The sequence below is a fragment of the Drosophila tropicalis genome, unplaced genomic scaffold (assembly GCF_018151085.1).
Source record: "Drosophila tropicalis isolate 14030-0801.00 unplaced genomic scaffold, ASM1815108v1 contig_443, whole genome shotgun sequence".
Lineage (NCBI taxonomy): Eukaryota > Metazoa > Arthropoda > Insecta > Diptera > Drosophilidae > Drosophila > Drosophila tropicalis.
Window position 1 is genome coordinate 88,178 of NW_027172907.1, and position 15,132 is coordinate 103,309.

The following is a 15,132-nucleotide window of genomic DNA, read 5'->3' on the forward strand; positions in this document are numbered from 1 at the left end:
TGAACTAAACGTTTAAGCTGTTTCCTCTACCTCTAAAAAACTACTATTATTTAGCATTTGATTTAGTTATACACTATCAAACCAGCTTGTTAATACAAGCACTAACAACTGTGGCCATCGGCTGAGACGATTCATTCTTTAGCCTAAAATTCACGCCCGAATTCTTAATGTTTAATGGTCTTTATGACTGGACAACTTATCTAGCGAGGACTGTACGTGTATTTAAACATAAAGTTTTATTAAACAACATTTTTTATATTATTCAGAAAGTTACGGAGTTTCTATTGCAGTTTTGAGGGGACCAAAGAACTTGAAAAAATTAGTCACCTCTTAAACTTAAGGGCTATTAAATAAAAAAGGCTTTAATTTCTTGTCTGTTTTCTTTATTTATTATTTTTAATTAGTTTACTATGTGGCGCAAGTTTCGTGTAATTATTTATTTTTGTATTTTTAGTTTTAAGCTTGGATTTTGAATTTACTATGTTTAACAAACGAATTTTTGGGTGGTTTTATAAATGTAAAAAAATTATTTTTGCTTATTTTGTTTTCCGAAATTCAAAACAATCATAGCACTTAAAGCACTTAATTAAATTTTTGTTATCTCTTTGTTTATTCTTGTTGGTTTAAATTCGTTAAAAAGATTAGTTATTAGTTTTGTTTTTGTTGTTTTTTTTTTTGTCTTCTTGTTGTTGTATGTTCTTCGTGTTGGGTTTTGTGATGTTTATGAAAAAAGGTACTTGAGAATTATACTAGTTTACAAAAATAAATGACATCGGAGGAACCATCAAATTGAAGACGTGTTTACAATAATCTAAAGTCAAAGAAAACGATTTTAAAATCCATTTAAATTTTCGAGATATTCGTGAAAAGCTAGTTTCTAGGCACATGATTCAAGTATTCTTGAATATCTCGAGAACAAATATTGAATTGGCCTTTGCAATGATACATCTTAAGTGGAAATTATCAGCATTGATCATTGATCATTGATTTTAGATTATTGTGAATACAAATTCAATTTGAAGATTCATTTCCGGTGTAAACTAGTGTTATTTATGTATTTATATATGTATGTATGTTAGTAGGTATGTATGTATGTATAGTTTATGTAAGTAATACAAATTTAAGTAAGTATATAACAATAGTTTTAGGACATAGGATATAAAAAGACGTCAACAACAAACTTGCCGAAGGAGCGTTAAACGGGGGACTGGGAAGAGAATATTCAAATAGAAGGCAGGGCAAAATTTATATATAGGTACATATATACCAATTACGAGTATATATTTATAATAATAATAATAATAAGTTAGGTTAGGTTTGATTTGGTTTGGTTTTTGTTCATCATAAGTCTTGGGCGCTGATTATAATAATAAATATGTTGGAATACTTTTTTGTGTTTCTTTCATTTTGTTAGTTTAGGAGGTATGCCTTTTGTTTTTTATTTTTTTTATTTCGCTTTTTAGTTTCATCATAAATATTTTTTAGATACTTTTAAAGTTAATTAGTTTAGTTTGCTTTAGTTAATTTTTGCTTTTGTTATATTGAACGTTGTACAAAACACAATTCTAAATTTAATATATGTATATATATATATATAATTTGAAATCGAATCACAAATGCTATATATAAGTAAGTTAGTTTGGGTAAGGCTTAGACTAATGGTAAGATTCTTTCTTTCTGGCTTGTGCAATTTAAAAGCTAGATAAAAGTGTTTGTGTGTGTGTATGTGTGTGCGAGTATGTCAGCGTGTGTCTTGATTGGATAGATAGAGTAGAATAGGGTAGGGTATAGTGTATAGAATAGTACAGGCATCAGTGTATAGGTTTCCAACACAACCGTTTTTGTCGTTAAATCGTTAGAAGTGAAAGCGTTAAATAAGTCAAAATTGTATTAACTTACGCTAAACTACATAATATTTATTTTAATGTTGTATTTTATAAACGTTGTTAGCATTATCGTTTCCATAATCATTTCATTTTGCTTAGTTTTTAGCCGATTGCATAAAATGAGTTGGTTGAATTTGTTTCTTTGTCTTATTTAACCATTTACGTTGTCATGAAACACAGCAGTTTATATTTACATATCTCTATAATGGTATCCCTACATATATACGTATCTATATGTGTATATAGATAGTAATAGGATTTGTTGTTTTTTACTTTCTTTTACTTTTACTAACTACAAATTTGTGTGAAGTTTTGACATTTTATGTTTAAAATCTTAATGGAATAGTTGGTGCGTTTTTATTTACAATTTGTTGTTTGTTCCTGTTTGTTTTTTTCTTTGTTAGTATATAATATTAAAGCTTAGGAAGTTAGTAGATTTCACTAATCAGAAATGAATGCTATATATATATATGTATTTTAGTTAATTTCAATCGTAAGCCAAAAATCGGTATTACCAAATTACCCCCACTTGAATGACAACCTATTTATAAGAATGCCACACTTCAAAGAACAAAAGGAAGTTGTTAACATAGTGAAGTTGTAGATTTTAGGAAATGATTCCGATTAACTAAATTTCAGCCTCCCTCTGCCGCGGGCAACCTTGATTACTCTCAGTTTATGCTCTAAACCTTCAGCTGGGTATCATTTCATCCAGTGGTCTCTTAACGATTGTTGATTGTTTCCATTTTTGGCATTGGTTGTCGGGCCCCATTTACTAGTTGTTCATCCAGGTGGACGGACGGACGGACAGGTGGGCGTACGTTTTGCAATTCAAATAAAACAATCAATAAAGAATTCATATATTTTTCCACTGGACTTTGCACAAATCTTAAAACAAATTGCATTGCATTAAATAAATAGGTAACTAAACATTAAACAAAAATATATTTATGTACGTAAAATAAGAGGTGCATCGAAACTCCAACACCGAGTATCTATGTCAGAGATTGTATACTAGTAATTAATCAATCGATCAATCATCGATCTGTGTCCGTGTCTGTGTCTGATGCACAATAACAACAACTTTTGTGCGTATCGTTTCTGGCTTAAGCTTAATCAAACATCAGAGATTATACAAAACAAAGACAAGGACTCTCCAAATAAAAATAAAGTATGAGAATAAAAGTAAAATTTAAATATATATGACTATAATTTTGGATGACTAAACTTTTCTTTTGCACATTTAAAGAGAATACAGCGAGTGAGCGAGCGAGAAAATAAATAAATATAAGTGAGTTTCATCATCATTGCGCTAGTAACAAGTTGTCGTCATTTAAGCCCGTTTCGTCGTGGAGACATCCCCGTCTTGCAGTTGAAGCTTCTCGCCTTGATCAATGGGTGGGGTGTTCTCTTGGGTGCGAACCAAATGCGATGGCAGTTGCATATTGAGGGGATCGTGGATGCGCCTCAAATTGTACTCCAATTCGGCCGTTTTGCGCTTCAATTGGTTATACTGATCGATGTCGAATTCGACCTTCTTGGCATTCCTATAAATGGACAGAGCGTATTCTCGATTCTTCACATGTTCCATTATGTATTCCTGGGAAAAGCGACAAACGAGTTAATGGTTATTGTCCAGTGGGAATGTCGATTATAACTCACTCTCTTGGTTACGCAGTAGTAGGCATACATGGCCATGGTTGTGCCATAAGTTACAAAATAGGTAACCGGTTCCATAATATCCCAGGAGTATTCCCACCAAGTGAGACGTGCCAGAATGCCAAATTGCACGGACATGAGGCCCAGTCCCATCCAGGTCATTATGTTAGTACGGCGAGCAGCCTTTTTGCTCAATGCTATTTTTTTCTGTCAACGAAAAAAGAATCCATATATGTATTTAATTTGAACTGCTTTGGCTTATTCGAAGCTAGTTGGCTTGGACCACCGACCTCTTCCAGTGGTTCCAGTTCATAGCGAATGGTCTCCAATTCCTTGGCCAATTGATGACTCTTCTCCAGTTGATATTCACCGACATTGAATGCCTCATAGAGCTGTAAAAAGGGACTTGTTCTCAATGCTCAGTCAATTGACATCAATGGGAAACTCACCTGAGCAATAACCTTTCGCACATCGCCTACCTTGTCCATGGCTTCTAAAGTGATCTTATCACGTTTCGGTGGATGCACTTCCAAAGTGCGATTATTGATTTGTATGCTATAGTAGGAATCAAATGATAAAGAGTGGGTTAATGAGTGCCTGGAATAATGAATAATTGATATTACCTAAACGTGTCGTCTAGCAGACTATCGATAGTGCAGGACGAGGCGATTCGCACGCCATGCTTATTTATTATGGCCGCACGGTCAATGCCGCGATCCTCCTCCTTCAGCATGGCCAACAGATCGCCAACGCAATGCGAAATCGGTTTCAATGCAAATTGACACAGCTCATTGCGGCTAGGCAGGCGTATGGTCATTTGAGGCATCCCATTAACGTACTCCACAAAGATGTCATCTGAAAGAAAACAAGTAACGAGCCAACTCAATTAGATTTTTGTTCTAAATGAATGTATAATATACATATATATTCTTCTATATGAACACTCATAAGTTTATAGTCCAACACTGACTTGCGGTAGATCAACTTCATTTGAGCACCCTGATCAACAATAATCAAACATTTCACGTTTCTTCTTACAATTAGAAACATTGCAAAACGCCTTGTTCATTGAATGTTAGATGAACATATAGTAAATTTCATAGATTCGTTTAGCAGTTTGTTGAGTTTTCTTTTTTTAGTTTTGTATTTTTCAATTGCTTGGCTATGATCTTCTTGCCTGATCTTCTTATCTACATGGAAAATGATGCCAATGGCCTTGGCTTAAATATTCCCAGGAAAATGTTTTCATTTTAAATTCACACGATCAGAAATTGATTTAGTTTACCAACAGTATCAATGATATGGTTTGGCCAATACAACTCTGGACTCTGGATGAAATTAATTAGCTATTTTCTGACTTATTGCATTATATTACTGTCATATGAGCTAAAGTTAATGAAAGTCAAATGGAAATTGACTCTTCAAATATAAGTATTTATCTCTTGCTTCAAGAGTTCATCAGTTAGCAGTCTACTGTGGACTATGTCTCGATCACGTTTAATTCCTATACTTAACAACTAAAAATTACATTTTACGTTCAATTGACAATATGTTTCAAATATCTCACAATAGTTAAAGTCTCTCCTACTCGTACATAGAATATTCTTTACATTTTCAGTTGATAATGGAATAAAATAAAGGAATGTTTCTTCGTTTGGGCTATTTTTGTGACCATCTACACAACTCTTTATAGAGCATTGCACATTTAGATTAGATTAGATGCCTATATGTACATATATATAGTTAATAAGTAGATACATACTATGTAATCTATTAACCACATATGTATGTATGTACATCCTTTATAGAAACTTCCAAGACAGCTAGAGGAGATTCGTACTAAGACATCCATCTATTAGTCAATGTCAGCCGGCTAGAATAAGGAAAATTGAAAACATGTTCCCTGTTTTTTAGAGGCTATCGTATTACGATAGAGGGGGCGGGCGGGCAACTGTTTTCTGGGGTTTCAAACAAAATTGAAATGTGGCAGGGCAAAATTGGATTGAATTTCAGCAATAAATCGATTTAAATTGAAAACACTGACCGAAGGTATGGCGCGGTGAGTTAGTTTCGCTTGCTTGGTAATTACTTCCCCCTCAGTCAGACGAGTCATGTCCCCCTCCCACGCACTATTACTATCATCACTTCCAACACTCAAGGTTATTTAGTTTGTTGAGTTTGCAGGTTGAAATGCAGTTAGACGCTCGAATTGATTGCTGAAGCATGAAGGCATTCTTGAGAGTGCACCAAGTGCAATTGATGTACGTATGTATGTATGTATGTGTGCAGCTTATGATATCTTTAGCTATTTGTAAGATGAGACATGACACATAAAAGAAACGACAAAAAACAACAATGATAATAGAAATAATAATAATGTTATTGACAGTGTGGGTAACAATTCAATTAGCGGCATTTCTTAAATGCACCCAAAACGCAGAAAGAAATTGTTTTCACTAGAGTGTAAGAGGGATGGAGGCAGGCAGTTAGGTTGGCGATTTAGGCAGCCATAAAGTAGCACAAACAACACAAGTACATATATATATATATTGGTATATATACATATATATAAATATCGGTGCATATCATGCAACTAGAAAATGCAACAACACACGCCACAAAGTCGACCAACTAACTTCTAATGAAGATTGTTTTCATCTCTTTCGCTTGATACCCCATCCTACGCCCAGCATAGGGTAGATGGTGTATATGGAATTCATATTACATTTTCCCTTAATATTGTTTTCAAGTGCATTCTCTCCAAGTGTCAGTAGCTTTCGTTGAGAACGTCGCCAAGTATAATTGAATTAATTTTATTTCGTTTGGATAAAGGGTATCTGAGAGTCGATGCTATGATTTATTTTGATATATTTTTTTCCGTGTAAATCGCATTTACTTGAGATTAATAATGCCTGCCTACTGTCTGCCTGCCTGCTGCTTGCCTACCTCTGTCCGCGCTGCTCCCCCGCCCACCCCGGGTCTAACTTTAGTTGGGTCTGTTTTATTAATCGCAAGCAATTGTAGTCGGCGCCAAATGTGGGTAACTAATGTTAGATCTTAAGTTGCTGCTACTTTTGCTGTTGCTGTTATTGTTGTTGGTTGGCTAACCGCCGAGAGACGACTCCGCGATTATTATTTTCATGGACTTTGATTTTTTGGGATTTTAACATTTTTTGCCTCGTTTTTTTTTTTTTTTTTTTCTTTAATTTTGTTGTTATTGTGCTGGTTGTAGTTTTCTTTTTCTGTTGTTGCTGCTGCTGCTGCTGATGCCTGTTCATTTTTTCTTTAGGTGTGTTTTTTTTTTTTCATTTTTATTGATAGTTTAAGATTTTTTCGTGTTAATTTTCAGTTAACTTTCAGATTTTCGCGTTTACAGACGTGTGTCTTGGGTTTTGGTTTTAGCTCTTTGGGTGTATTATCTGCCCACTAGCCCGGCCCTCTCTGCCTCGTTACTCTCGCTTCTCCCTTAGTCAGTCAGTTGGTCGTGTGCGTGGCAAATAAACAAAATCAAAAAGTGAATAAAATTGCAATTAAGTATATATAAACTTGTTCATATATTTCATATTTTTTTTCTCCTTTTTTATTTTTGTGTGTGTTTTGTGCATCAGCTGTTGGCAGTTAAAGACATATAACATCGGTTCAACTCCGCCCAAACAAAAAACAAGCAAAAAGCTTAATTTACAAACTATGATAAGGACCAGGACACACATTCATAGATTACAAACAAGAGTGATGGAAAAGTTTGTGTAGTCCTGTCACTAATTTTGTTTAGTAAAAAAAGTTGCTGTGGCCTAGCAACAACTTTATGAAAACTAAAAAAAAACTAACATTGGTGATGCCGAAGTTTGCATACCCTTGCAGGTTTTTTTTTTTATTACTCTTTCCATGACTTCAGGCGTCATCTTCAAAGTCGAATTTCCGCAAAACAAACTCAAGCAATGTGACCAATGGAGCAAACCATTCTATTGTATGTTTATCCTTGTGAAATTCTGGAAAATGTGAAAGTTCAACTTCGAACGAAGTTATTCATAAAAGTCATGGGCAGTTAGTGGTCCGATCAGGCTGAATCTCAGTATCTGAAAATTGACATGCAAAATTACAGCTCTGTAGAAGGAGTTTACACTGATCCAGACGGACGGCCGCATATCCTTTACTTTATGTCAGCGATGCTTTCTTCTAAGCCTTTCACACTTCTGACCAAAACTAATATACCCTTTTTGTAAGGGTATAGAAATGGCATATGAATAACACATATGTATGAATATGCCACTGGGTAGTAACCCATCTGTACAGTGCATCCTAATGTGTGTCCCAAGCATAAAAGCAATGCATGTTGAGTCCAGTGTTTTTTGTGCCTTTTGATTTACATCGACTGAGATTATCGGATCCTAGACAGTCCTGCAAAAAGCTGAGCTAAATGAAGTTCTTCCCTATGAAAAAAATCAATCAATGCTCAACGTCCCTCAAGTCCTTCGAAATGACAAACATCTTCTCTGATGAAAGCTTAACGTTGTTGAAAAGGACATTTCGATAATTCTGCGGGGAGTTGAGATTCCATGGACCATTTTTCTCTCTAGTTCTTTTTTTTTTTAATCTACTAAATAATATTGCAATGCTTTAACGATGAGGCGTGTCGACTTGATTTCAAAAGTTTTAATGGTATAAAAATTGCATCAATCAACCCATTTTTTTTTTTTTCAAATGTATCTTTTACATCTTTATCTTTTACACTGATAATTTGGATATTTTGAGACAATCGAAATAGAGAGACCACGCAAGATATAAAAGAAGGAACATTGAACTTTACGGCTCCCTTAGGATGGTTAAGTCACTTAATAGAGGCTTTTCTCAATAACTTAATTGTTTTTTAGGCTATCACATCAAAAGTATTTAGTAATTATCTCTTTAAAATATATAGACTAAGACTATGTCATTCAAGTATAGTTCCGGTCATTATTAGCAAAGCTCGTATATTTTAACAAGTTTTTCATTCACTTCCTTTACATAAGAACGAGTCAATTTCTTAGGATCCAATTTAATTTAAATTCAAATCCAATGTTTTCTGGTAAGTTTTGGGGTAAGGTTTTAAAGGCCGGTTGTTTTACTCGGATGTAACCATCATCTACACTAAGTCTGATGTGGGTGCTACTCCGAAAACTTCTTATAGCAGCTGCCTTTCGATTTCTAACCTCGGGCATTCGAGTATTACATGCTCATCTCTAGTACAAAAATATCATTTAGAATATAACTATGAAATACTGAAAGGGTAAAAACTCTGGCATTGCCGAATTCTTTGATATGATTTAACGTGTTTAGATTTCTAGCTTTTCGATTTTTGCGTTTACAAGTGCCAAACACTTTGGTCTCTTGGTTATGTGGTTTGCTGAGGTCATGATCATCTTAACATTTTTTTGTTTCAAGGGACCTCCTTGTTTTTTTTGCCAAAGAACAAAATTTATAGTTTTCGGCATTAAACTTTTGATGGAGTTCAAATCATTGCTTCTGAGCTAACCAAATTTCGCTAACGTCCTTATTTGCGTTTTATTAAGAACTGCAACGATGTGCAAACATTGATATTATCACGTTAGCTGCGAGTTACATACCGACATTCCTCCATGTACAAGGTGGGTTGCTAGTCCAACTTTGTGTCATCGAGAACTGAATAGGCCCTCTTTCGTTCTACACAATCCAAACCACAGCCACACAACCGCATGGAGTGTCGTTGTTGTTGCTGTTACCGCACGTTGTTCCCGAATAAAATGGGAGCAAAGTGTCGCAAACGTCGTGGTCACTTTTGAAATGTTGTCCGGAAATGCAAGTGGCACTCAGCATACAAATTTATAAAGGTCAACTATCCTGTCTCTGTATTCCTCTTACAGATACAGTGAGTTTGAGAGTTTTTTCTTTAATTAATTTATTAGAGGTAGAAAAAGTAAACTCGAACAGGCAGCGGGTATAGAAGTGCAGAACAATAGAAAAGTGAGAAAACTTGTTGTCATGTTGAGTCCTGCGGAACTGCCTTCCGCTTTGTCTGTAGGAGGCTGTTTCTTCACCTCAGCTCTTGTGGTTTTTTCATTGTTGATGCCGACCACGCTGATTGGGATGTTCATCTGCACCAGGTCTGATGTAGGTGCTACTGCACAAACTTCTTCTAGTTTTTGCCTCTCGTTTTCGACCCTCGGGTATTCGTATATTACGTGCTCAGAAAGCTGCCTTGTCTGCACAGAGTGCATTCAGTGCTAGTACCTGAAGCAGCCATGGTCACTAAGGAATTGTATGAGCCCGATGTCTAACGATATATGTATGCATGTGTGCGTAAGTACCTTTAAAGACCATCTGTCACTTGGCGACTGCTGGTTAAAACTGCCTCAGATTTATTGTCTCCAAGTTGCATTCTCCTGCATTCCAAACCCACTGTTAGAGTGCCTATGAGGTGCTCATCATCTGGATGCCATCATACAGTATCGGGCCGTGGAACGCCTTTTCGGGCTTTATGGATTTGTTTGCCACTTTGTGTAGTTTTCCGTAGATTGTAATTTTGAAAAATCGTCATTGATTTAGTTTTTGAATGGTTATAAAAACAAAAGTTTTGACATCGACGTCAGATTCGAGAAATCATGTTTACGTTGACATATCGACGCCGTCTGGCAAACGCAAAATCTCCGCCTTGATTGTGGTTATGTTGTTGGAAAAGTACATACATATATACATACTCCGTCAGACGACATATTGCCGGCAGGGTGCTATGTCTTGTTCGCTTTGAAACCCAACCCTACCCCGCCCCATTAATTTACATGTGTAGCATTCTTTCGGGCTGTTTCGCCTTGATTTTATGTAGGAGATACACAGCTCCTGATGATTATATGAAGGGAGTGTCTCGCTGCCTAAATCACCACCACACCTACAATCTTCATCTTCCTCCGCCCCATTCTGCTTTCCCTGCACCGTTCGTTGGTTTTTCTCTCATATGCGAAAAGTGTCCTTTGTGCATTATTAAAAATTCCGTGGCCCAGCGCTTTATGGTTGTTTTTTTTTTCTTTCATATTTTCCTTTCTGTGTGTATGTGATTTAATTTTTCCCTTTTTTATCCCCACCTACGTATGTGTGTGTGTGTTAGTATGTGCATACACATACGACATTTACATATGCGTGCAAATTTGCGTTTCAAGTCTGCGGCAGCTCCTCTACACTGGTTTTTTTTTTTTTTTGGGCGTGGGCTCGGCGTTTGAATTAAATTATAAAACCGCACACAATCCGCAGACAGCAGCAGGAGTAGGAGTAGGAGAAGACCTCAATCAGAGCCAGCATTAAATGCATTAATAAAATAGCAACAAAAACAACTTGCATACATCAAATATTAAAAAAAAGAAAGATGTGAAAAGAAAATGAAGTATGTACATAAGTCGCCTAGCCGACTTGGGTATACCATGCGCCCAAGCGAAAGAAAGAAGATAGCATATGCTATCTCGCTTCAGCACTTGAGCACTTTAGAATCGCCAAATTCCGACTCCACGATTATTCCATAACTTGATATTGATCGAATTCGGTATGTTGCCTTGATTTTAATAAGAAATGTTAAGGTGGCAAATTTAAGTGCATTAGTTAAATGAAGTATGTATGTAAATGTATGTATTTCTTGCTATCTCACTCTTAAAGACCAATTCCGCCCTCACGGATTACATTGCGAAAAACGTTTATACACATAACTTGGCTAATTTCACTGAAATTTAGTACAAAGCTGGATATTATGTCTCTGTCTCTACCTATTTATCTAGACTATAAGAGTCTCCGAGATCTAGTTGTTCATACAGACATATGGATGGACAGAGGAACCGACATCTGTTCACACTGATCAATAATATGTTTATATCCTTTATGACCTTCTTTCTGTCTGTTACAAACATTTTGGCGACATTAATATACCATTTTACACTATGGATGTATGGTGTTAAGACAAACACATGATTAAGTTAAACGAGAAAAATAAGGCATGGCAAGACGACGACAAAATTTTGTGAGTGGGGCTTAGAGAAGTATTTGGAGGGGGATTGTTTAATTTTTTACCTACCCGGCGATTGTTCCGTGTTCTTGGTAAAGGATGGACTATTTATATTTACAAGCTGCTGCTGCTGAGTAACTTTTTGTCGTGACAAATGGGATACAGTTGAGGGTGTTGTTGTTGTTGCCGCTTTTTGTGGCGTCTCTGGCTGAGATGCCTGTAAGCGTTCAATGAGCGTTTGTTTTCTACCCGTTACGCTTAATCCGTGCTCTCTCAAACGTGTCCGCAGATCAGTCAGTGTAAGTCGTCTGATATCGTCCTTGCCTGATGACGAATTAAATAATCGCAAGGGGAGGGACGAAGCAGCAGCAGCAGCAGAACAGAAAATAAATAAATTAAAAAAGAACGAAGAAAAAATAAAATAAAAAGTAAGAAGAAACAAAGTTAAAGAGGCGTGCCAATGTATAAGCTAAGCAGGAATTATACAACAACAACAACAAAAACAATAATGATAACAACAACAAAGAATTCCTCCCCGACTAATGAGTTCTATTAAAAATATGATGTGAATAAGCAGTCTCCCCGACTTCGATATACCTCATCAAAAGGTGAAACAACAGAGATAGATTCCTCGAAGTTTCAAAACTTCTTTTAGACTAAATCGTATGCCTGATACATTTGAATAGCTTCTTCGATCTTTGACCCTCTCGGAAATTTTGTTTGCAGATCCGTCACTGAATGTCACTGAAGGTCAAAGGCAACTATTGGGGAAACATTACATTTTTTTTACTTTTTGGATCGAAAGGGGGCGTGGCCACATCTTAAAACAAACTGACATACATTCTACGCTAATCTGTGTTTCAAGTTCGGTGACTCTAACATTTAGTCTCCGAGATCTATGTAGGTGCAGCTACGGACGGACAGACATAGCTTGATCGGCTGTTGATGGTGATCAAGACTTTGGCATCTTTAATATACCATCTCACTCTTTGGGTACATGGTATAAAATGTGAAACGAAAAATACGACTGAAATGAAGAGGCCCACAAAAAAGAGCAGTTAAAAAATGACGGCACGTGCAGTCAACGTCAAAAGCAGACAAAAAAAAGAAATCAGTAAATATAACTTTGGTTTTGCTGAAGTTTATATACTCTTTGCCATTGTGCTTCTTATTGGCCATTATTATGTTTCAATGCCCTTCAAAAATTACTCAACTTGTTGTTTGTAGGGCATTGAACACAAAGTTTGGACAATCTCGTCCCTTCCTTCATTTTACAGCTAATCAAAAACAAAAAAAAAAGGTTAATTGAGAAGGACAATATATCGATATCTATATCTCTCACACGTACATGTAAGAATTTCTGGCATATCTCCCAAATATTCTGTCTCATTTTGCTCTTTTCTTAAGATAGCGAAAAGCCCAACTGCCCCGCATATAGCATGGTTTTTTATAGGCTGTTCGTTTTTCTAGTCAAAATTAATTTTCAACTGATCGTTCATATGAGAGCTACATTACTGTTCTTCTGTTCTTCTTCTGTTCAAAATAAATAGACCATTTTTGGCAAGGGTATGAACATAAAAAAAAACAAAGCATAAAAGAGTCGCATAAAAAGGACAGGCTTGAAGCTGTGAAAAAATGATGCTGATTCTCATGGTGATGGGAACGAGGAAGGTGAAAAGCGTAAATGTAAAGTTACCCCGGTTGACATCTTCTTATCAAAACCCGGAAATGGCACGCACCACATAAATGAGCTAAGAAAACGATAAGAGAGAATGGGAATGATGTGGAAAGAAAGTGGAAAGAACATTTAAAATCGGAGTAACGATGTAATTCTTAATAACAGTTGATGTAAAACCACAGTCCCGGCGCTTACATCGGCCATGTCGAAGCATGTATGTATACCCTTGGAGAACATCCTATGGACGGAAGAGGGGCGGACATGACTCGATGAACTCGTCTCGTTGTGCTAATTGTGAACATATGTATGTGTCTACCTCATCTGGTCGGAGATGCTTCCTTGTATGCCTTGCACTCTTTTGACCAAAATGAATATACTCTAGTTTGAGGGTAAAATGATAGGGTCCTTGTTTCGCATACTTTTAATACACCATGCAGTCGTACGGTGATGGTTTAATATCTTGAAGTCGCCAAAATGTATATATTTATATATATATATAAATATAAATATATGCATTCTTGATCAGCATCAACATCTGAGTTGATCTAGCCATGTCCGTTGGCCCCCATGCGACCCAACACCTTGAATTTTTAGACTGTCACTAAAATTTAACATCAATATCTATTTCGCCTTTTCCTAAGAGCATTAAACACTTTGCTCTGTCGACAGATTTGCCCATTTCCCTTGGAAAGACCACCGTGAGTGTACATTCAAACATACATGCATAATGTCATCTGGGGCAGATCTACATATGTACATATGTATACCAATATATACTTGAAAGGCAAATTTCGTAGAGATATTCTATCTTTTGGGCACCATCCATGTTGACCTATTCATGATACGAAGAGCGATCTCAGTAGCTCGTAAATTGAGAAAGAAAGAAGCATTTCGACATCTCAGGCTGAAGAAGAATATATGTACATATATTCCTCATCTGACTAATTATACCATGTATATGTTTCTTGATGAACGTCTACAGCTGAGTCGGTTTAGCCATGTTCGACGTGAAAACGCTTCTTTCCACTTCACCCTACGGCTGCATGGTATAGAAACTTCAACCAAAAGAAAGAGCAAAATAAGTCGAACTAAATGTGAATAACTTTTGGGTGTATTTAAGAATACAAAATATGCGTAAATACACATAAAACTTCGATATGCCACCTCTCTTTAAGCTCATAAAGAATTTATGAAATTGCAGCAGCAGGCACAAGTCCCGGTTCCGGCTGCCCGAAGCCAGCCGTAAATGTATTTCGGCATAACATTATATCCTTCCCTCCATCCCATTATATTTATGATATTGCTGACAATAAATTCCACAGACTTTTATGTGGCACAGCAAAACAGAAACAGAAATCTGGATTTTGCTTTTACAACTTATCCATAACGAAAAAATGTTGTTTGTTTGGAATTATAAATGCATAAATACGGATAGATGATCAAAGGCACAACAATGGAACAGTGATTTTTCATTTTATATATCAAATTGATTGAAAACGCATAAGATTCCTGCTCTGTTTCAAAAATATGAAACAAACTTGAACTGAAACTTTCTTTTCTATATTTTGGTAGACCTTTTCACCCTACGGCTCCACGGCATAATTATGACCACGAACCACAGATTCAGGTGCCCTCTTCAGTCATTTAAATAAGGCTATCCCTCGCTGAAATGCAACTATTTTTGAGAGCCTTTTTTAAAATTTGAAGGTCTTGCCAGAAACAAAACGAAAGAAGAACTAGGGCGCGGGAGACTAGAACTGCGGGTGCAATTCACAACCTTGCAAACTGCAAATTCACCGCATTGTGTTTTCCTTTGTGCTTAGCCTTTTAATATTTTAGTTGCGTTAGCTCTTTTCCTTCTCCTAAAAACCCACACACACACACACACATCCTTTATGTGGCGTTGAGTG

At 36.2% G+C, this 15,132-nt stretch overlaps 1 protein-coding gene across 3 annotated transcripts in view; it reads right to left on the minus strand.

Annotated features, from left to right (window-relative positions):
• Positions 1 to 2,716: 2,716 nt before the first annotated feature.
• The window catches only part of MCU (mitochondrial calcium uniporter), a 54,303-nt gene continuing 41,887 nt past the window's right edge, over positions 2,717 to 15,132 (minus strand). For 2 of the 3 annotated variants that reach the window (XM_068286008.1, XM_068286007.1), the window contains exons 4-9: positions 11,614 to 11,868; positions 4,169 to 4,400; positions 3,995 to 4,100; positions 3,836 to 3,937; positions 3,549 to 3,752; positions 2,717 to 3,486 (exon numbers count right to left, since the gene is read on the minus strand). In XM_068286008.1, coding sequence (XP_068142109.1) covers positions 3,220 to 3,486; positions 3,549 to 3,752; positions 3,836 to 3,937; positions 3,995 to 4,100; positions 4,169 to 4,400; positions 11,614 to 11,868 — 1,166 coding nt within the window. In that variant the 3' untranslated portion in view covers positions 2,717 to 3,219. The remainder of the gene's footprint in view (positions 3,487 to 3,548; positions 3,753 to 3,835; positions 3,938 to 3,994; positions 4,101 to 4,168; positions 4,401 to 11,613; positions 11,869 to 15,132) is intronic. The other variant, XM_068286009.1, reaches the window with a different exon arrangement.